General features: G+C 41.3%; 1 protein-coding gene across 1 annotated transcript in view; it reads left to right on the top strand.

Annotated features, from left to right (window-relative positions):
- Window positions 1-23,187, top strand: part of bcr (BCR activator of RhoGEF and GTPase) — an 86,516-nt gene that overhangs the window by 57,361 nt on the left and 5,968 nt on the right. The window contains exons 5-19 of the mRNA XM_078271871.1: window positions 3,088-3,195; window positions 4,519-4,579; window positions 4,709-4,761; window positions 5,296-5,436; window positions 11,974-12,095; window positions 12,480-12,645; window positions 12,864-12,983; window positions 13,739-13,814; window positions 13,954-14,058; window positions 14,513-14,587; window positions 15,001-15,098; window positions 16,089-16,220; window positions 18,821-18,880; window positions 19,688-19,797; window positions 20,566-20,705. Of these exons, the coding sequence (XP_078127997.1) occupies window positions 3,088-3,195; window positions 4,519-4,579; window positions 4,709-4,761; window positions 5,296-5,436; window positions 11,974-12,095; window positions 12,480-12,645; window positions 12,864-12,983; window positions 13,739-13,814; window positions 13,954-14,058; window positions 14,513-14,587; window positions 15,001-15,098; window positions 16,089-16,220; window positions 18,821-18,880; window positions 19,688-19,797; window positions 20,566-20,705 (1,567 nt within the window). The remainder of the gene's footprint in view (window positions 1-3,087; window positions 3,196-4,518; window positions 4,580-4,708; window positions 4,762-5,295; window positions 5,437-11,973; window positions 12,096-12,479; window positions 12,646-12,863; window positions 12,984-13,738; window positions 13,815-13,953; window positions 14,059-14,512; window positions 14,588-15,000; window positions 15,099-16,088; window positions 16,221-18,820; window positions 18,881-19,687; window positions 19,798-20,565; window positions 20,706-23,187) is intronic.

Here is a 23,187-nt window from a genome sequence, read left to right as displayed (position 1 = left end):
TGAAGCTTAATGACTTTGATTATTCTGACTTTTCCTCTTGGGCCACCATGAGGTTTTGTGTGAAATGTCTCAACAACTATGAGATGGATTGATGATGATACCATCAGACTCAGCTGTACTTTGTGTTTAGTGCTAATTAGCAAATGTTAGCATACTTACACGCTAAACTTAGATAGTGAACATGGTATACCTGCTAAACATTAGCATGTTGGTATTGGCATTGTTAGCATGTCAGCATGCTTATGTTAGCATTGAGCTCAAAGCAGCACTCACAGGTCTGCCAGCATAGCTGTAGACTCCTGCTCTACTGGCAAATGAAGGGTGTCATCTGTTCTAATTCTGTCTATTCATATCATTATATTATCGTAGACTAAACAGTGCTTTTTTCCCTGTGTAAGAAAATATCTCAGTCTCCTTAAACTCCCTTACAAACCAAGTACCGTAGCTAAATCCAGCTTTCTCGTATAATGGCCGAAGTCTGCCATGAGGCTGTTTTCTTAATGTTGTTTTCTGCTATGGATTACACGCAAACTCTCACACAGGACAAATCCCGAACTGAGAAATCCAAACACCCAAGCATTTTCACCCAAAGCCATTTTCCACTATGATACTGTAGCTGCAGCCACACGTTCTGTAAGCCTTCACGGTGTTGTGTGCAGCTCGGTGGATGTGGCTGGCAGACATTCAAGCTCTCTGTTCTCTCCACAGTCAAACTGTCATGCTCTGAATGGCCTCCGCGGTAGTGCAGATTGTGTGGCCCAGGGCAGGACACAGGATTGCAGGATTGTGAAAATTGCTTTTCTCCTCGCCTTCCTCAACTTTACTTCTTCATAGTGTGCAGATGTACTGTATGTTCAAAACACTGTAGATCCATTTTTTAACTATTTTCCTGCCTGAAATTCATCGAGTATTTGTAAAACACACGTTAGGAATGTTATTTGTTAACAAAAGAGGTACTCATTTCCATTGTGTGTTTATTGTGTTTTTTCACGGTGGCTCTTGGCGATTTTCTGGACTTTTTAAGATCTACCAAACACTACAATACACATGTTGTCAGCCAGCGATAACATAACAACTGTAAACCTTGTTTAGAAAACTGACTTCACATTCCTGCCAGAATTGAATCTCACACCTCCCCATGACAGCAATGATCAGGGCATGTGAGAAGGGTTAGGGGTTGTGCCTAAAAATAGGATGTTAGGGGACGAATGGGGTCAGTTTGAGAAAAGAATAGTTATTGGCTTATAGATGTGTAGTGGTCCTTTATTTGTAGTCTAATCTAATTACAAAGTGCTATACACAAGGCAACAAATTAAAAATCAACAATACAAGCACTGACTCAGCCAGACTTATTTCCTGCCGTGGGTTGTTCCAGTGCCTCAGGGCCCTGACTGTAAAGTCTCTGAGCCTCCTAGTTTTAAAGATTCATTCTGGTTTTGTTGCAACTTGGGCCTACCATCGGATAGGAAAGGAAGGTCAGTTAGAAAACGAAGACACAAACTGGTAATTGTTTACATCGATCATAGTTTACAGACCAACTTCCTGTTTCGAATTTGACCCGCACTTACTTACCCGTACTTACCGCAGTTGTGCATGAGTGTTCCTGTGCAATGAGCGGTTATTATCAACTTTTGGGTGGACTCACTTTTGGTTCGATCTCCAAATAAAGATTTAGATAATCTGGCTAAACCTGAGTCTGATCATCTGACCGCTCGTTTCTCACCCTGTTGACTTTTATTACAGCCTTGTTGCCATGGTGCCAGATCTCAATGCTGAGTAAAATGCTGCTATAACAGATAGAAATCATGGCTAGATCTACGAAAGTAGGACCCACGTTGTAATAAACCTGGATTACCCTTTAAGCCTGTTCTCTGGAAAAGACATCTGCCCAAATCACTGAAGCTCCACATAGGCTCATATGGGGCTAAAAGGTCTGAAATATAGCAATATGATAGTTCATGAAGAGCTTTAAAGGTAATCATTTACGTGTGTGTGTGTGGGGGGGGGGCTTGTGGGTGTGGGTGGTTGTGTGGTTCTTGACTTTACACACATAGCCCATCTCCACTGTACTCTCTTCTCCTCTGGCTTTTGTTCAGGAGAATTGATTGTCCCTTTGTTCGCCTTCGAGATGGATTGCAGCACTGGCAGGCAGAGTTTTATTCAGCCATCCAGCTTCCTAAATGTGCTTTCATAGCCTCCATTACACCAATCATTAATTACTCATCCCGCCACAGTGCAGGTCTCGCCGGTTGCTACGGAAACGGGCCCGGCTGCGAAGGTGCACCGTGGTTACATGCTGTTGTTGTGACCGTGATCTGTGTCTTTTATTTGCTGGTTGTTTCGTTTGATTGTCTGTGAGTCATATGCGGTTTCTCAGATGCAGCTGACTGGACTAAAGCTCAGATATGAAATTTTAACGATTATACATCCCACTACTGCAGTTTCTGTTTATTTTATCTTTTCATTTGTGATGTCCAATATTTCACAATTATACATATTTCTTAAAATGGAGGCTTTATAATAACAGTTCAATCAAAGGTATTTGTACTGACTGGCCATAAAGAGCATGCTACATCATGCTGCTGTGCCTCCATTTGTCTGGCTGTCCAATGTCTCTTGTGTTTCTCTAATGCATTTTCTTTTTTCTACTTATTTCAAGTAGTTTGGTCTTATGTTTAGAGCAGCAGCAAGGTTGCAGTTTGTATGACGTTTAGGAAAGTGCTGGAAGTTAAGAAAAGGCATCTTCGTTTATAGCTCCTCCATCCATCCTCCATCCTCCCTTCTTCATCCTCACTCATAGCGCCTCCATCCTCGCTCATAGCTCCTCCATCCTCCCTTCTCCATCCTCCCTCCTCCATCCTCCATCCTCCCACCTCTGTCTTTGAACTGTTCTGTCTGAGAGCACAGGGAATGCTGTCCACCAGCTATTTATTTCTCCTATATAGAAGCTCATTTAGAGTTTACTGTCACTGTATTATTATTATTTTTTTGGATTTAAAGGATGGATTGCAGGCTCTTCACAAATCACATTTACTGACCAACATTTCAATATGTCAACCTCCTCTGTTTCTCTTCTCTCTCCATCAGGCCAGCCAGCTTGGAGTCTACCGAGCATTTGTGGATAACTACGAACTGGCTGTGGAGACAGCGGAGAAGTGTTGCCAGGCTAACACACAGTTTGCTGAAATCTCCGAGGTAAGAAGCAGACAGGAAAGAATGGATAACAACACCAACTAAGGGGTTGAAATACCTGTTTTTATTAAAAGTGATAATCCAGATGTGGGAAAGGAATTGGAAACAGTTACTGGTTTAGCTCCTACTGTACCTCAAAGCTGTTGCAGGAGTTGAGGCTGTGATCTCTCAGTTATGGGGTCATTTAACCACTGTGTAAAATCATTCAGTCAGACACTTAACCCCCTACATACCAGCAACCTATCCAATTGAGTTTCACAAGTTTTTGATGTGTGGAGCAATGCTGTATCTAATTTAGATATGGACAACACACAAGTACATGTTCAGTTGAACATTTATCACAGATGTGATTTTCACCAACATTACACGTAATTCTTTGTTGGAGTTCCATAATTCCTGCCTATACTATACGATATCCTGTTTCTGCACACTTTCTTTGTTTATGTGCAACATTTTCTTCTCATTTTGATTTGCTATTGTTAAAATAGTTGGGCGTGTGTAGCTGTATACTAATTTATATTTATTTATATATATATATATATATATATTAAAACATGCCCAACTGTGGACAGTTTGTAAGAGAAAGGCAGCATCACATGGTCACACAAAGATGACAAAGAAGATAACTGACTTGCAGCAGAGTATTAAATTATGTGGTATTAGGACAAGGTGTTGTAAAGAGAGGGTTTATTTTGCGGCTGCTTAACAGTTTTGTCCCTGATTCAGTGTACTTGCAAAACGCTCTCCCATTATTCACCCACGCAGCTTTTAACATTTCCCTGCATTTAAATTTGCATGTACTGCTGAATATTTCTTTACAAATGCAGCCAGAGGCAATTTTGTGTGTGCGTGTTTGTTCAGTTACATGTGTGTACATCAGTTAAATTGGGAACAATGCAGAGGAACGTTGCTTGGTTTCATTCTCATCGTTGACCAGGAAAATCTGAGCTCAGTATCACCTACACACAGACCACTGCTCCTACATTTTTTCAAGCAGTTTCTGGTACACCATCAGTCTTCGTCTATGTTTTATGAGCTCTACCAGTTAGCGTTGAGGCTGGTGTCTACATGCAGGATGGGGAATTCATCATCGGTGGTTGTTAATGGCCTAAGTAATGATGTATGACTCTGAGCCATCTAAGCAAGATGGTGGGGGGAAAAGCTGCTGAGAATGGCATAATTAATCTGGAAGCGCATGACCTCAGTGCTTGAGCAAGGATAATAACCTCACTATTTTTTGCATATGGCTGAACCATACTAAACTGTTTTTTAAAGGTCTTTTTAAAAGGGGTTTCCTCTTTGAACCTGCCTTTTGTCTCCAAACAGAACCTGAAGGTGAGGAGCCCCAAGGATTCTAAGGACCAGACGGCCAAGAACTCTCTAGAAGGTCAGTCACATATCACATCGTGCTAGTGTTCACTTAATTCTATCTATTAAAATATATACATAAATTAAAATATGTACATATAGCATATTATAGTAATTCAGTCTGGTTTCTCTCCTTTTTCATGTACAGCATTGCTATATAAACCAGTGGACAGAGTGACTCGCAGCACATTGGTACTTCATGTGAGTACGACTGAGCGCTAAAGCAGCAACACATTTTAATATTGTCACATCACAAATTGTTATGCTCACAAGTTAACCCTGATAGGCATGGCACAGGTGATCAAAACCCAACCGGCCAACAACTGTATTTTATTTCATGTTTTTCTTACAAATCTGCTTTGTCACCATCACGATCTTTACAACATTTTCTCCATCAGTACCAAACCCATGTCGCTATAAAGAAATATTTTTGCAATGCTGAATAGTATTAGATAAGATAGTTAAGTTATAGATAAAGACTGTCTTTAAACTTAATTTGACAATTTACGATTTAGGATTCAGGGCTTAGTTTATTGCCTCTATGAAAAAGTAATAACCTATATACGCTGTTTTAGACAGAGGTTTATGCATTAATAAGCTAAAAAGGAAAAGAAAAGAGAATTAAAGAGAGGAAGAATGGCAAATAATAATATGAATTGTTCATACATATACCTTATGTGTTTTTTTTTTACCTGGTTTAAAGTTAATATTTCTCCATCTACCACTGTACTTCAGGACTTGCTCAAACACACGCCCACCAGCCACCCGGACCACCCGCTTCTGCAGGACGCCTTGCGGATCTCCCAGAACTTCCTCTCCAGCATCAATGAGGAGACGACACCCCGACGGCAGTCTATGACTGTTAAGAAGGGAGAGGTGAGATTTACATAACATTTGATGAGTTGTGATGAGCCCCAATATGTAGCCCAGTTTTATACCATATTGTCATGCTCTTCTTCAAACAGCTGATAGGCATGGATTGTTGTGGGTTACAACATCTATATATGTTGTGTTGTGGCTTGAAATGTTTTTGTTTTAATGTATCTCTGACAACATGACAATGAACGGCAGCAAATAACAATACATCAAATTCTGATTCATACAGAATAAAATAAAAGACTCAAAGGTGATACAAAGCAATCTATTTCCTCCACTGCTCTACAGACAGCTGATAGTAAAGATAATAGTATTTTTAGAGTACCCTTCTCTTTCCAGCTCTGGTGTTAAGCATGATGATGTCATAACCCCGCCTTCTAAATGACCATGAAGTCGCTGCCAAATGAGTGCACAGGAGCCGCCAATCTGCAGCCTAAAGCAGAACCCATGCCCTTATATGGTCATACTAGGGTTGCCTAGTTGAGGGTGATTCTCTGTTTGCTCTGTCTCTCTCCTGTGGCTTCCCATCCCTCCATCTCCCCTAACGCAAAGACACACACACACACACACACACACACACACACACACACACACACACACTCAAAACCTACCCCCCACTGTCTCTGTCATCCCCGGAGATGACTTGACGCACATGAATGGACACCTCTTGATTGATAGCTTGCGTGACACTGCCGTACATAATGCTTTGTAATGAGCCACCGGTCTGCTCTGACTGTCAGATTCCAACTTAATTATTCATAAATGGAGAAGGCTGTGCCGGCTCCTCCCTCTGCTCACAGGGGGGTCATTACCGCACCCTTTCCACACACACACACACACACTCACCCGGACACACACACTTCCCCCTCCTATCCCCGCAGGCCCCAGTTCCATCCAAGTCTGTCCAGACCTCCACACCAGTCATCAAATATTTATTATGGCTACATGAAAGCAGCACATGGAAATCAATGGGGCTCATTATATCATACCTTTAGAGTATATAATATGCCTGAGGTTTTTGTCTACATGTCATCGTCGGAGCTGCGACAAATAACTCGCTTCAAAAGATTGTCGTTGGGTCGACCTCTATTGCTCACCCAGTAGAGTGTGCGCCCCATGTAGGCTGAGTCCTTGGGCCCGGGTTCGAGTCCAACCAGTGGCCCTTTTTGCTGCATGTCATCCCCCCTCTCTCTCCCTTTTCCTGTCTTCAAGCTCTCCTGTCAATAAAAGGCCATAAAAGCCCCAAAGAATAACCTTAAAAAAAAAAAAGATTGTCTTTACCTGGAAAGTTGGGAAGCTGATGTTGCATTTAATAAGAAGAACGATGCTTAAACTAAGCATCAGCCAAAAATAAAAATGTAATCACGTCTAATAGAGATGTGTTTGTATTGCTGTTTTAATATCTCTAATGATCAAGTAATTTGAGTTACCAAGTCAGCACACCCTCGCCCTCCTAAATGGTCGCTCTGCTGAAGCTGAATCTGTTCTCTGACCGCTCCACAATGTCTGTGCACATTAACATTGTTACAGTGTTAACTGTACTTTTCTGTGCCTTTTGATGTCCAAAGGGGAACTCGGGCCTTTGGAAGCGCTGATGATTTAACTTAGTAAAGGAGTTGCCCTCATTATTTTTTATTCGTGTGATGTGATGATTTGTGTGAACACAAATTTGATGAGTGCAGGATATGTGTAGGCAACATTTTATTTATTAAATTTATACAGTAGCTTTTAGTGGCTGATCGCGATACTGGGCTCACACATTTTACAGAACTAATGAGTTGTAACTTTCTTTTTGTTAATTTAAGTGTTGAATATTTGTTGTTGAAGATTTGTTTGGCTGCACACAGCGCTCTGTAGTAGCTGTTCAAACAGTCAGAAATGTCAAAGGAGCACTGAGTCTACAAACATTAGCATGGTGTTGATCTGTCCGTTCTCAGAGTTAAGTGATGATTTACGGGTGCGGGAAACCCTTTTGTTGATTTATGATCTGACCTGAAATTTAGACGATTCAAGGAGCGCTGAAGTGTCACTTTTTTTTTTTTTTTTTACCCTCCATGTGTACACAGTAGTGAAAACCTGTGGTTTGTTCAGTGGAGGCATGCAGGAGCAGAGCAGCACAAGTGGCCCCCAGAGACCCTGGCCCAGCCAGATGAGGGGAGGGGACAAACACAAGCTGCTTAATTAAAATGCAAATGATGGTGCTGCCTAAATCTTAATTCACCTCCTCGTTTTGCTTTGTTTGCCTGTGGGAAAGATGTGCTCCTGATGTGACTGTGTGTGTGTGTGTGTGTGTGTGTGTGTGTGTGTGTGCGTGCGTGCGTGGGTGCGTGCGTGTATTTCGTGTAGAAATGCAAACCACTTTCATCTGTCTGTACGTCTGTCTTTCACTCTATCATAACTGGTCCCCATATACACAAATTGTTTTACACACATACAACAACAAAACACACAAGAGCAGAGAAGTACAGAGAAGCCCCTCCGAGCGTGTGTTCTAAAAATAAACACGGATCTTTTGTAAATGTATGCCATTACTTGTGCACACGCTCTCTGCTCTTCTAAAAGATGGTCAATATTTAATCTGCGTTCTGCCTCACGTTTCTCTCCTTCCACGTTGGTGCTGCTGATGTTTCGGTCTTCGGTATTATGAGAAATACTGTAGATGAAGTCACATTTCTCCTACTGGCTGTTCGATATTATGAAAATGTCATCTGATGCGCTGAGACAGCTGGTTTGTTAAGGATGTTTTTCCCCCCAGTAGCAGAGCAAAGCAGCAGAGTAAGCACATTTTTTAAATTCATCAGATTACTGATGAACTGCAATATGTGTCTGCATTCAAAGATAAAACAATAAACCTTGATTAAATGAGAAAAAAATGATCTGCAGGCATTTAGCGAGTGTGTCAACACCTTCTTTCAGTGTTAAAATAATAAAACTCACTAGAACAGCATTATTTAGGCTATTATTTTTATGTGTTTTTTCTGTTTGGTTTCTGATTCAGAAATGAATATTCATAATCTCTTAATTCTGATTTGATGGAGTCAAAACCTTTGTTAAGGTTTTTGTATTGACAGATTTAAATAGGCAGGTTAAACAGCTGCTTTTGTGTCACAGTATTTTACTGGCCAGTCTTGTTTTATCCCGATTCCCATTCACTCCTACACAGTTAGAAGCCTGTAAATCCTTAAGATAGCTGTTATCTCTCCCTTTATTTCATCTCTTCATCATGAGATCAACGGAGAAGAGGATTATTATTATTGAAGCTTGATGGGCTGCGTAGTTTCTCAGTGGGTCATTTGAAGTCCAGTTAATCTACCTGTAACTGAAGATAAATCTAACAATTCTGTTGACCCTTCATTTATAATCTGCATGAGTCGGCGTTTATAGTTTTGCAGTTAGGGTATTTTTTGTATAGTAATCCAACCTAATCTAATCTTGTACTTTTCTGTAGGATAATTAGAGAACAGCATTCTTAGTTCACTGTCTTCTCTAATTACCATCTATAGAAAAAGTCCACACTCCTTTTGGAAGGAGGAAAAACAGCTGAACTGGCCTCTGTTGGTCTAAAGGTATACACCCAACATCATAGCTATGTGGTCAGGTGTGGTCTGTCATAATTGTGACCACAGCCAACTGGCGATGTAGAGTGGTACCATAGTGCCATGCTACAGCACTGCTGCACAGGGTGTGGAAAAAAGCATGTTGCCACCACTAGCTGGCTGGGCAAACAGGATTAATAGACTGGGCACAGTTACTCTTTGAAAAGTTAAATTAAAAAAAAAGTTGGAGGAGGAGAATACAGACAGAAGAAATCTTACAAATATAAAAATAGATAGAAGTATAAAACATAAAACTGTAGTGTAGTAGTGCAAATCTGGTATGAACAGGTAGAGGATGTAGCCTCCTGTCTTTTCCTTTATACTGTAGCCACCATGAGGTTGGCATTTTTGGGGTTCTAGGGTTTTAGTGAAATGTCTCAGCCATTAAAATGTAAGGAATCCTAATGACTTTGGTGTTTATATATATATATATATATATATATATATATATATATATATATATATATATATATATATATATATATACTGTATGTAATTGTCAGTAGATTAAATGCCCTTTACACCACAAATCAGATTGGATCAGACTGATGCATTGGTGCTTTTAATATACAGTACATGTATAGCCTCACAGTATGGCATCAGTTTTCCTCCTTCCTTTAGTTTGTTGTTGTATTTGAGTAATGTGCCAAAAATAAGCAGAGCAGTCTGACCAATGTCTTATTCTAACTACTGTATAGTAGGCAACTTGTCCTAAAAATAGATCGACATGACAGAATGTAGATTGATGGAAGTAAGGCAAGATGGAGCCTTGTTTTATATTCTAGTTAGAAAATATCCTCAGGGGGATTACATTACATGTGGAAAAACTTAATACATGTGCTGTTCTTGTGGCATCAAAGTCCCAAAACCCAAAGATTGAGCCTGAAAGATGAACATTACAGTTAATACTTACCAGGGACTCATTACAAAGAGCAATTCCATCATTATCTCAAGTCTGTGTTACAACATAAACTGGATCATGAGATGAGTTGTTGTGTGCGTTGGTCTGACAGGTGTAGGATGCCAGTTGCCATTAGAGAAATATGCCATAGAGACAGAAGGCAACTCATCTGGAAGTTCTCTATCAGAGATTGTCATCATTGCAGGCTTCATTATGTAGCTGGTAATGAATAATTACATCCACCAGTGGGAATTGGATCCTAATTTTGGGGATCAAAACAGGATTGTAATCTGCTGCAGTATCTTCATGTGTGTTTGCAAGTGCATGTGCATGAATGCCTCAACAACGGATTACTGCAGTGGAGCTGTGTTGGGTATCAGTACAGTAAGAAACTGCAGCATGCTATGTATTCCAGTTGGGAGCTACTCTGTCTCTCTTTCCACTTTCTCCTTCTCTCCATTCTCTTTCAGCCATTTACTTCCCTTTTGCTGTACTCTCAGGCTCTCTCTGTCTTGCTCACCCTCCGTTCACCCTCTCCATCATGCACAAGCGTTAACACTGAGTGACACAGCATGATCCTCCTCTTTGCAAGCAGATGTCCAGTCAGGTTTTTTTGTAAGCACAAACCTTTCCTACACAAGCAATCAGCTCCACTTCACTTCTGTTCTGGCGGTGACAGTAGCTGTGTGGTCATGATGGAGGGGGGAGGAGGAAGGGGAAAGGAGGGCACAAATATGAAGATAAGGATGTGATTGGTTCAGACCAAGTGTGATGCATGGCCTTGCTGCCAGGGCGTTGTAAGGTTGGCTTGGCTGGCTGCTGGTGTGGCCCCTGGAACAACATGGAAGTGAGAAGGAAGAAAAACAGATTTTCTGTTAGCAGATTTTGGTGGACACCACTACTTTCTGATTTGCTTGCTTTGTAGGACAGCAATAAATGGACTGTACAACTCATTTCTTTCTGCATATTGATAATGTTATAGCCCATTAGCTGTCATTCCTCTTGTCAGTGTTTCTTATTAAAACAAGAAACCTGCAGCTCAAATGTTGTCAGCAAGCAGTGCCTACTCTTTAATGTCTTTAATACATTGTTATCTGTGATGGCTTTGCAAGTGTTTGTTCTCAAACAAATTATCAGGTAATTACCTCAAATAAATAGGTACAATCAAGCTAAAAATTGAAGGCAGGGGCGGCCTCTAGCTCACCCAGTAAGAGCGTGCGCCCCATGTAGGCTGAGTCCTGCAGCGGGGCGGGTTCAAATCCAACCTGCTGCCCTTTGCTGCGTGTCATCCCCCATCTCTCTCCCCCTTTCCTGTCTATCCACTGTCACTATCTAATAAAGGGGGAAAAAAATTATCTTAAAAAAAATATATAACCTGCCTAACCGTTTATTATACCTCGCACCACAAGTTAAACCAAGGTTATGAGCATGTGAAGGTGGATCATTTACTACTGAGTTGTGGTTTGGCATTTCTCTGCTCCCTGTTATTGTTAAGTCCATTCTTGTAAATAGGTTTTCTTATTTGGAAAATGACATCACTGCCCCCTTTTGGCAAATGACAGTATTACACATCTCATTACATAGTCTGACATCAGTGATTCCCAGTCTGCCATTAACTCATTCATTCCTCTATATACTGTAAAATTGATGATTATGCCAGAATATGACAAAAGCATTTAGCAGGTGATTCATTTAATTCATGCAATTTAATGCAAGACCCTCCACACCTTTTGGGTAATAATGTGGTTAATGTTTAATGAACATAAGTAGGTTGCACATGAGCTTTGTCACTGATGATTGAGTAAAGTGGACATTTTTGATGATAAGGAGTCTCCCTGGGTTCCTCGTCACCTCCATTCCGTTCTTTGCCTTGTCTCTTCCACGTTTCTTGCTGGTAAAACAGGAATGGTAAGGTGGGAAGAGAGGAGAAGCCATTAATCTATGGGATGCATCCCAATACAAAGGCTCTGCAAACTAACTGTTTCCTGTCCACAAGTTGTAACAGTTACTGACCCACCACTGGTGTTGTTCTTGCCATAGAGCCGTCAGCTTCTGAGGGACAGTTTCATGGTGGAGTTGGTGGAGGGAGCCAGGAAGCTGCGGCATGTCTTCCTTTTCACTGATCTGCTGCTCTGCGCCAAACTGAAGAAACAGATCGGAGGGTAAGAAACCTGACTGTTTTTTGTTTGTTTTTTAACTTATCCTCACCAAGTAAAAGTGACTGCCACAGTGAAATACACCAAAATACATAGATTCCCAACATTGCAGCCATGCAGAAGATGGTCAGATATCTCAAATTTCTCAAACATTTCTTTCTTTGGTTAAATGAGATTTCTGAAACCTGAGTTACACAAGATTTCAAAAAATGTTTGGAAAAGTAAACAGAGTGACATCTTACTATCCAACACACATTCCACTTTTCAAGTTAAAATTCAAACAACAGACAATCCCCCCTATTCATCCACATCTTTCATCTGTCTTCATCAAACCACTCCTCCTTTCATACTTCCTTCACATCCGCTCTCTTTGTTTCTCTCCCACTGCAGTAAAAACCAACAGTATGACAGTAAGTGGTACATCCCACTGACTGAGCTGACCTTCCAGGGCCCCGAGGAGACGGAGCCACTTACCATCCCCCAGGTCCCCGATGAAGAGCTCGATGCCATGAAGGTCAAGATCTCACACCTCCGCAGCGAGATTCAGAGAGAGAAGGTAGCGTTGATACACTGTTATACCAAATCTGTTCAGGAACTATGAAAAAAAGTCAGATTTTTAGATTGACAACAGTACAAGTTTGTCCTCTGGGATTTTTAAAGTGTTTCATACGACTTATTGGATACAAAATTTCTTCCAATGTAAGGTGATAAAGGTAAGGTTTCCCCACACAAACATAAACACACAGTCAAAAGTTTTCACCTCTGTGATTTCAGAGAGCCAACAAGGGTTCAAAAGTCATCGACCGTCTCAGGAAGAAGCTGTCTGAACAGGAGTCTCTGCTCCTGTTAACATCTCCGAGCATGCCCATCAGAGTCTACAACAAGAACGGAAAGGTGATGGCACTCTCCAACTTAATCATCATTTCTGCCCCATCACCCTCCTCCTACTACTCAAAATTCATTCTCCTTGATATGTCTCATACTTAGAATCTCTTGTATCAGTATGGAGCAATTGCTGTATGATATCTTCTATGTGTTAAAGATGATCTGGACAAGAATTCATAAGTGCAGAGTTTAAATTTCAATACTCAATTCAATGAACTTTATTTATCTATATTTGTTCAGAACATCAGTGAGTGTAAAGTTCATATCACATACCCAGCAACACATCACAATATACCACACACATCACATAGTAGTAGTCCAATAGTGGTCAGTAGGTACAACTTGCTAAGCACAATTACTTAAATGGTCAGTATGTACTTCTCTGTGTTTACAGGCTTGTGGTGATGCGCAATGTGCTATAGGTGCCCAAAACAAATCTATGTTTGGCACTGCCAATTAGTTTCGTTTTGTCATGGTTCATGTGTGCAATAAACATTACACTTCGTGAGAAAAAAATGTGGCAGAGAATCGTGATATCAATTCTAAGCTTAAAAATCGTGATTCATATTTTTCCCCGAATCGTGCAGGCCTAAGCACAATACAGTACATGAAGAATAGGCACACAAAAAAAAAATTTTTAAATTAAAAGAATGTTTAAAAAAAACAAAAAAAAACGTATTAGCACAGATGTCCTTTTAATTGTTCAGTCTGCCTCTCACCAGATTTATCAGTGATGAACTAACAGCCGTTTCTTTTGTTTTCAGAGTTATAGTTTCCTGATTTCGTCTGACTATGAACGTGCAGAGTGGAGGGAGTTAATGAAGGAACAGCAGAAGAAATGTAAGTGCCCCAGAAATATCTACAAATCAAGATTTTTTTTTTCATTTGTGAAGAACATTCTAGGCACAGAAACATGATGGAGAAAGAGAAACCAATATACATTATCATTTACAGTCTACATTTATTGTCTTCCCTAAAGGTTTGAAAACTTCCTCCTTGACTTCCATGGAGCTGCAAATGTTGACCAACTCCTGTGTCAAGCTGCAGACTGTCCACCACATTCCACTTAGCATTAACAAAGAAGGTAAGGTACTCATTTTTACATTTAAAAGTTGTTTTTAACACTCAAATCTTGTTTACTAAAATAAAGTTGTCCTCATCATATGATGGATTTAGTAGATATTTCCACAGTGAAATTATAAGCGGTTTGTGGCTCTATGTATAGGTGTGTGGTTACACTTTTACACTTGCTTGATTTCATATGTTTGTCTTTGTGTGGCAGCTCTGTTATTAACCATGAAATGCTAGAGAAATTGCCCTGGAAAAAAACTTATGATTTAGTTTAAATAGTTGTAATTCAGATGGGAATAAAAAGTACACAGAAGTTTATGCCTTGTGTTTTATACTGTACAAGGCTGTTTTATCCCTTCCTTCCATGTCCATTTCTGCTCCAAAACAAACAGAGATCTGCATGCTTTTCTAATCCCCTTTCGCTGTCTTTTTTTTCTTTTTTCTCTGCTAACTGACTGTTTTTCCAGAGGATGAATCCCCCGGTCTCCACGGGTTCCTGAATGTAATTGTCCACTCTGCCTCCGGCCTCAAACAGAGCTTGAGTGAGTCACTCACCTTTAGCCTTCATGCACACAACAGAAAATACAGATAATCAGACAAAATGAGTTACTGAGCAAGCTCAGCTTTAATGTGATCACAGAGCAGTGGGAAACTTTTGGAAGTATGTGTTTACTTTTATTTTAGGCTATTTTTTTAAGTTTCACTACTTAAATGTCTGTTTAATTCATAAGAATGAACTTATTTATGATTGTCGTTTGGTATATTTACTGAGTTGCATAACACCTGCATGAAACACATTTTGACAAATTGAACGTAATTCATTCCTAATTTGCTTTCTGGGATAACATCTCACATTCAGCCAGTTTGATTGCTACAGTACTGTAATGCATTCACAAAGAACACTTCAGTAGCCAATATAAATGTCATATCTTTTCAATCCTCTCCTCTCTATCAGATCTCTACTGCACATTGGAGGTGGATTCCTTTGGCTTCTTTTCAAATAAAGCCAAGACGAGAGTGTATCGATACACTACTGAACCCAAATGGAACGAGGTAAGACACTGTCACAATACAGCATGCAACTGTAAATATTCCAGTTGGAATAAAATGTCCCTGCAGAGTCTGTATATAGATAATTGAGGTGTCAATTATGAGTCAATTCTAAAATACTTGACATTTTTACGGTTTAATTACTTAATCATGACTATGTTGCAACCTGAAGGCCTTTTAAAGTTAAAAATGGTATTGCTATGTATGCACAGATTTGTAAGATGTTACATTTCCTTTATTGGAAAACCATATCATGATGCTTGTTTCTTTTCAACTAACAAAGACATACATGAACACATTTCCTTCTTGGAACAGTTTGTACTGCCTGTCATGTATCTGACATCTGGTCCTGTAATCATTTAGCTGTCCATCTTTGAGTAAACCCCTGCAGACGTATAGCAAAAACACACACATTATGCATACCATATATGCGTGCAAGCAGACACACACACACACACACACACACACACACACACACACACACACACACACACACACACACACACACACACACAAACAAACAAACAAACAAACATGAACTCATGTACATGGCACAGCTGGATGTTGGAGGTTAGCACTACAGAGGAAGGAGAGCATTAAGACACAGTCTGTGGAATCAGTTTTCCATCGTGGACCCAAAGACTCTTTGAGGATTTTGCTCAGCAGAGTGGAAATAATATCGGCTAACGAGGAGCTGCTGGTGATGACTCACATCTGTCCAAATGCTAAGTGAACCAACATAGTGTGGGCCTCAGAACGATGTGCAAAACATATGCAGAGTGCTCCTATACACAATAACAGAGTCAGAATGTTGGTCAGCTCTGTATGAATTAAAATGTAGGGTGGATGCAGAGGTTGTAGGGTTTCTGGAGGTATATTGCCATTCTTGTTCTTCTCGTCTTTATTAGTGTCATTCTACTCATGGACATCTTGAACATTTTTGCAAATCTCCCTACAACTACAGTACCTTTGTGTTTTTTTTCTTCCCCTCAGGAGTTTGAGATTGAGCTGGAGGGCTCTCAGACCCTGAGGCTGCTCTGCTACGAGAAGTGTTACAACAAGACCAAGCAGAACAAAGAGGATGGAGAGAGCACAGACCGCATCATGGGGAAAGGACAGATCCCGGTATGACATTACGTCACCCCCCCCCCCCAAACAGACCCAACATGACTCATTACTGATAGGCAGTTATGTCACCACCGCTGCCACAAAGCATGAAATCCATATTATTGCTCAGTGAATGACTTAAACTGAGCATAATGTATAAATTGGCTGATTAGATGAATTACCCTAATATGTAATGGATGGGTAAGGATCGGTTATATTGTTATAATGGTTATAAATTGCTGTTCAGTGCATGTCAGGAGGATGATGATGTGCAACATTTTTGATAGAATGACGCAAAGCTTTTATTTTCATGGCATTGATTGATTGTTAAAAAGAAAGGGCCAAAATCCTGATAATACCTCGGGGGGGAAAAAACACAGACACTGTCCTCAGCAGCCTGGCCGTGAGACTGGCTGATCGCAGGTTGATAGCAGATCTAGATAGCAGGTGATTAGGTTGCTAAGATGACGCCAGCCTGCGATAATGCCAACATTCACTCATGAGATCAACAGAGGGAAAGCAAAGATACAGGAGAGAGGGAGAGGAAGATACAGACAGATGGAAAGATTTAGTCAGAAACATGAGTCTCTTCTTTTATTCACAGCCTACAAAAACCTCCTTCTCTTACTCCTCCACCCACAGCAGGGCAGGTGTGTGTGTGTGTGTGTGTGTGTGTGTGTGTGTGTGTGTGTGTGTGTGTGTGTGTGTGTGTGTCAGATTATACACTGCAGAACCTGGTGTCAAGATGTGTAATGTCTTATTTTGTATTTCGTAAACAAACTCAGAAATTAAAACCCTAAATATCAAACTTTTAGAGAAAATACTAATGATCCCTTTTTATATGAGTGATATTTAAATTAACCAATCATAGAACACATGGTTTAACATTAGCTTCATGTTGTGTCATACACACACTGAATTAATGTGAGCAGTGTTAATTTTAAGCAGCCTGTATCCTGAACACTTTGTTCAAATTGCAGTAGCCATCCACAATAGTATAAGTCTCCTTGTCTGCCAAACTGTGAATTACAGTCACATACTCCATCTAGTGGTTCCTTTGGTAAACCTGTGACATGATCACTTCCTAATAGATGATGTCATTCAAATAAACCAGCCTGAGTGGTGAGAAAGTTGCTCGCAGGACATAAATCCAGGGCAAGAAACTGCCTTCCGTCTTCAGTAGAAGACAGAGTGGCTGATAAATCCCACAGATTACTGCTCAGTTTCACTGGTTTAACAACTAAAGAAATGTTTAGAATAAAATAAACTTGTCAGAGTGGCAGTTAGCCGAACATACCTTCCAGGTGTAAATTACCATTTACCTGCCTAAATGTGTTTCTAACACATGCTAATATAATGCAATTATGTATTTCTCTTTATTCTCTGTCATCTGTTTTGTGTGCTTTTTGCTGACTTATTCATCTGTGAGTTCCCTCCACTTTGTGGAACGTTTTCGGTACCAGCTGCTAATTAATGATGTAATACAATTACATCATTTTATTCTAATCAAATTTTAAATTGAAATCTATTTTTATCTCAAATCACATTATCTATATACGGTATATATGATATTTTCACATTGTGTACTGTATACATTATAAAATGAGCTTTGCTGTTTTTAGTGGAATGTAATTCTTTGTGGATAACCGGCTCAAATCAAAGAGTACTCTCAGCAGCGAAAGATTCAGTTATGAGAAACATGATCCAGCTTTTCACACAACCAGATGGGGCTCAGTCTAGGTAAACATACAACATACAGTAAACTGTGTGTGTTTCGTTGTGTCAAGATGTGTGTGATTTTATTGCTCCTTATGGCATGTCTCTTTAGATCTGAGTGTGTTTTTGCACTTCTGGGTGTGAATGTAGGCTCTTTAAACAAATTAGATTGTCATATTTAGAAAAATGCAGTAAAGGGATGTAACGCAACAAAAAAACACCTTTGAAAACATTCCACTACGATAGAGGAAAGTTTTTTTTACTGTTGATGCAATTATAACTTTATGCACCGCTTTGTTGACATAACTGAACGGGACATAAGTATGACAACAAAATGTAAAGATAACATAATCTTAACAAAACAAATAAACATAAAAAAATCCATGTAGCTGCAGTGGTTCATGAGAAAATAGTGAGACCGTTCCTTTTTCCATGGCCTATAACCTTCCTTAATTTCAAAAATGTTTTAAATATCCTGAAGAGCTAACAGACACGTAAACCAATGGACAGTGGTGAGAGAAGTATTCACATCCTTTACTACAAAAGTACAAAAGTAGTATCTGCTTCATAAAGTATCTAAGTAAGTAAATCTTAAAGCTTAAGTGCGTAACTTTTTTATAATAATGAACATCCATTACATTCAAGCCATTGCCAAATGAGTTGATACAAAGCTAATTAAGACTATCAGCTCTACACAACTCTCTCTGTATGGCTGTGTTTAGAAATTGGTGTCGTCCGACAACTTTCACGCTTTGAAACTCGAGTGAAGATAATTATAAAAAAAAGCTTACAAATCTTGAAGGACCAACTATGGGGGATGTGTTGAAATATCTCTTTAGTTCAAATGTAATATCACCCAATATATGCTTACCTGTATTGTCCTTTTGTGCTGCTTCTACCAGCTTGACCCTCCGACTCTCCAAGGCAAAGACTGGCAGAGAACAGTTATTCCCATGAATGGGGTGAGTAAATTATTATACTTCTTCTATTTTTGTATTGCTTTCCTGTATTTCCTCCCCTCACGTTTAAAAAGTTGACATATTTGATAATTATCAATTTTCTCAAAATACTCATATTAGGTGTCACTGTTACTTAGCTCCAATAGAGCCTCACATTTATATTATAGTTAGTCTCGCTTTGCCAGACCATCCTCCATGATGCAGAGGAGGGACTGGCTAGTCTACATAGCATTCCGGGATGGGAAGAAAACGTGCTCTGGTTTATTGGCATTTCTTTAAACCAATCACAATTGTCATGGGCGGTGCTAAGCTCTGCACGGAGCCGCTGCAAAATAGCCTTGGGAAGGAGCTTGTTTTGGTGGAACGTGTACGTTCAAAAGTTGTTTTAGTTGTGGGTGAGAAAACTCAGATTGGACAGATAGTCTAGCTAGCTGTCTCAATTTACCCTGCAGAGATCTGTGGGGCAGTTAACCATAGTCCTCATTAATCCACCGGAGTTTAAAATTCTACCACAAAGAAAGCGGAAGGAAACGGACATCGGCAAAAAAACATGCATCTGGCGGAATTTCCTGCGGCACCGGAGCAATCCCGGAAGTTGGACGCCGAGGACATAGACTTTATTATAGTAGCACACAGCAATGAGGAATACAATCTCGGGGACGTTGTTTAGCAGTGGATTTCTCTGTGAAGACTACATCTGGTTTCAACATGTCAGGATTTCCTCAAGATCATGGAAAGCCATTGCAGATGGATGTCAGGCTTGTAACATGCAAACCTTTTTTAACTTAAAGCCCTTTTTTCCTGTGTCAGATCGAGGTTAAACTCTCCATGAAGTTCACCAGCCGAGAGTTCAGCCTGAAGAGGATGCCCTCACGGAAACCCATGGGTGTGTTTGGAGTCAAGATCTCCACAGTGACCAAGTGAGTTGACATTTTAATACACAATACTGTACTGTACTGTTAAACGCCATTTATCCTTGCTTCTAATGGTCTGTCAGGCATCAATGACACATTTGTATTCTCCAGTGACGTTCCTCAGGGCTCGACTCTTGGCCTCCTCTTCTTTTATGGATATGCTAATCTTTTTGTTTTTTTCCTCAAATCCCATAATGTTAGGATGATGGTTCAATTTCACATGTCTCTTATAGTTTATGTTAATGCATGTAACATTTGCCAATTAGCTCTAAAAACAGGCAGCCTGCCATTTATTTCCCACTTGCAGACTTAACACTTAAATATTTGTTAATTTGAACACTTTGTCGCCTTAATTTCTTTTGTCAAAGGAGGTCAAAGAAGGAAAAGGGAGACAGTTGGGAGGGAAAGGGGGAGAAAGCATGTAGTAGAAGCATCAGTGCGTTATGTGTTCAGTGTGTTGTGTGTTTTTGAACATTGTTGTTGCTAATGAGTGGCTTAAATAAGAATTAGAGATAACAACTAGGTTTAACAGCAAAAATCAATTATCCCTGTAGATACAATATTTCTACAGAAACACAAGCAAAGAGTCAGAGGTAACTACAAGCCCTTCCAGTAGTCATAACAATGCAAAACACAGCTTTGAGCCTTGTTCTTTTCCTTCTTTTCAATAAACAAAACGTTTAGTGCCTTGTGGTTTATTCAGTATTTTCTGCCGGTAAGTTTTACTTAATATAAATGGCTTGTTTGTGATCATTAATGTTTGTCTCCATACAGGCAAGAGCGCTCCAAGGTGCCCTACATTGTCCGTCAGTGCCTAGAGGAGATTGAAAGGAGGGGTATGGAGGAGGTGGGCATCTACAGAGTATCAGGAGTGGCCACTGATATCCAGGCGTTGAAGACAGCCTTTGACACCAGTGAGTATACCCTGCAGGTTTCATGTATCCATCCATCCATCTTCGTCCGCTTATCCGGGGTCGGGTCGCGGGGGTAGCAGCTCCAGCAGGGGACCCCAAACTTCCCTTTCCCGAGCCACATTAACCAGCTCCGACTGGGGGATCCCGAGGCATTCCCAGGCCAGGTTGGAGATATAATCCCTCCACCTAGTCCTGGGTCTTCCCCGGGGCCTCCTCCCAGCTGGACGTGCCTGGAACACCTCCCTAGGGAGGCGCCCAGGGGGCATCCTTACCAGATGCCCGAACCACCTCAACTGGGTCCTTTCGACGCGAAGGAGCAGCGGCTCTACTCCGAGCTCCTCACGGATAACTGAGCTTCTCACCCTATCTCTAAGGGAGACGCCAGCTACCCTCCTGAGGAAACCCATTTCGGCCGCTTGTACCCTGGATCTTGTTCTTTCGGTCATGACCCAGCCTTCATGACCATAGGTGAGGGTAGGAACAAAAACTGACCGGTAGTTTGAGAGCTTTGCCTTCTGGCTCAGCTCTCTTTTCGTCACAACGGTGCGATAAATTGAATGTAATACCGCACCCGCTGTGCCGATTCTCCGACCAATCTCCCGCTACGTTGTCCCCTCACTCGCGAACAAGACCCCAAGGTACTTGAACTCCTTCACTTGGGGTAAGGACTCATTCCCTACCTGGAGAAGGCACTCCATCGGTTTCCTGCTGAGAACCATGGCCTCCGATTTAGAAGTGCCGATCCTCATCCCAGCCGCTTCACACTCGGCTGCGAACCGATCCAGTGAGTGCTGAAGGTCACAGGCCGATGATGCCATCAGGACCACATCATCTGCAAAAAGCAGCGATGAGATCCCCAGCCCACCGAACTGCAACCCCTCTCCACCCCGACTACGCCTCGATATCCTGTCCATAAATACTACAAACAGGATTGGTGACAAAGCGCAGCCCTGGCGGAGGCCAACTCTCACCTGAAACGAGTCCGACTTACTGCCGAGAACCCGGACACAGCTCTCGCTTTGGTCGTACAGAGATTGGATGGCCCTGAGAAGGGACCCCGTACTCCCGCAGCACCTCCCACAGTATCTCCCGGGGCACCCAGTCATACGCCTTCTCCAGATCCACAAAACACATGTAGACCGGTTGGGCATACTCTCAGGCTCCCTCCAGGATCCTTGCGAGAGTAAAGAGCTGGTCCGTTGTTCAACGACCAGGACGGAATCCACAGAGTCCAACCCCTTTCCAGGAGTATGGTTCCAGAACCGAGACTGTGCGTAGAGGTAAGCCCCACCAGATCTAACTGGTAGCGCTCCACAAGTTCCGGCTCCTTCCCCCACAGAGAGGTGACATTCCACGTCCCCAGAGCCAGCGTCTGCTGCCCAGGTCTGGTCCGTCGGGGCCCCTGACCTTCACTGCCACCCATATGGCAGTGCACCCGACCCCAGCGGTTCCTCCCACAGGTGGTGGGCCCATGGGATGGAGAGATAGGTGCCACGTAGCTTTTTCGGGCTGTGCCCGACCGGGCTCCGTGGCAAACCCGGTCACCAGACGCTCGCTGACGAGCCCTCCATCTGGGCCTGGCTCCAGACGGGGGCCCCGGGCTTCCTCCGGGCAGGGTCACTCCATCTCTACCTCGTTCACTCATAGGGTTTTTGAACCATTCTTTGTCTGGCCCCTCACCTGAGACCACTTTGCCTTGGGAGACCCTACCAGGAGCACAAAGCTCCAGACAACACAGCCCTCAGGTTCATAGGGACACACAAACCTCTCCACCACAATAAGGTGATGGTCCCCGGAGAGGAGGTTTCATGTAATAAAGTCAAAATGTGTTTTATTTCATTTGTCACTTGTAAACATGTCAATGTGACCATATTTCTCCTTGGTGTGTATGTGTTGGAATTTCATGAAGGAATTCTTATTGCTATTCCTATTAGATTTAGTAGACTTGTTCTAAGATCCCTAAACCTTCATAGAAGGCAGGTAAACTGAAAAATAGTTATAGTACTAAAAGATTATATTATATTTGAATATGTACAATATTTGCTGTGTCTTTACATCCCCTATTGTGGTTATAATACTGCAACTGCCATGCCTTTCTAGGAAAGAAGGCTAAGAGGATTAATTGACCGTCACCTGAAGGAAACCATTTTTTGTAATATTTCTGTTTCTGTTGCTCAGGTGATCATTATTGTAAATCTGTGTCTGACTGTGAGTTAACATGAGGCCTTTCTCTGATGTGAAATGATTTAACCAGATTTTTGAACTAATTCCTTTTGAACTTGCATTCTGTGTGTGCTAATTGTGAAAGTATCTTGTGTGGAGTGTGTGTATTTTACATGGGCGATTTTAGACCCTTTTTAGGGGGGCTCAAGCCCTCCTAAATTATAATTTTTTTTAAATCAGGTTTAGTGCTTCAAGTGAGAGTTTGCGTACTTGTCTCTTAGTGACAAAGGACAAACAATTACAGGTTCAAAGGGCTTGC

The sequence above is a fragment of the Sander vitreus genome, chromosome 16 (genome assembly GCF_031162955.1).
Source record: "Sander vitreus isolate 19-12246 chromosome 16, sanVit1, whole genome shotgun sequence".
Classification (NCBI taxonomy): domain Eukaryota; kingdom Metazoa; phylum Chordata; class Actinopteri; order Perciformes; family Percidae; genus Sander; species Sander vitreus.
The sequence above is the reverse complement of the archived record's forward strand: the minus strand, read 5'-3'. Positions and strand labels throughout refer to the sequence as shown.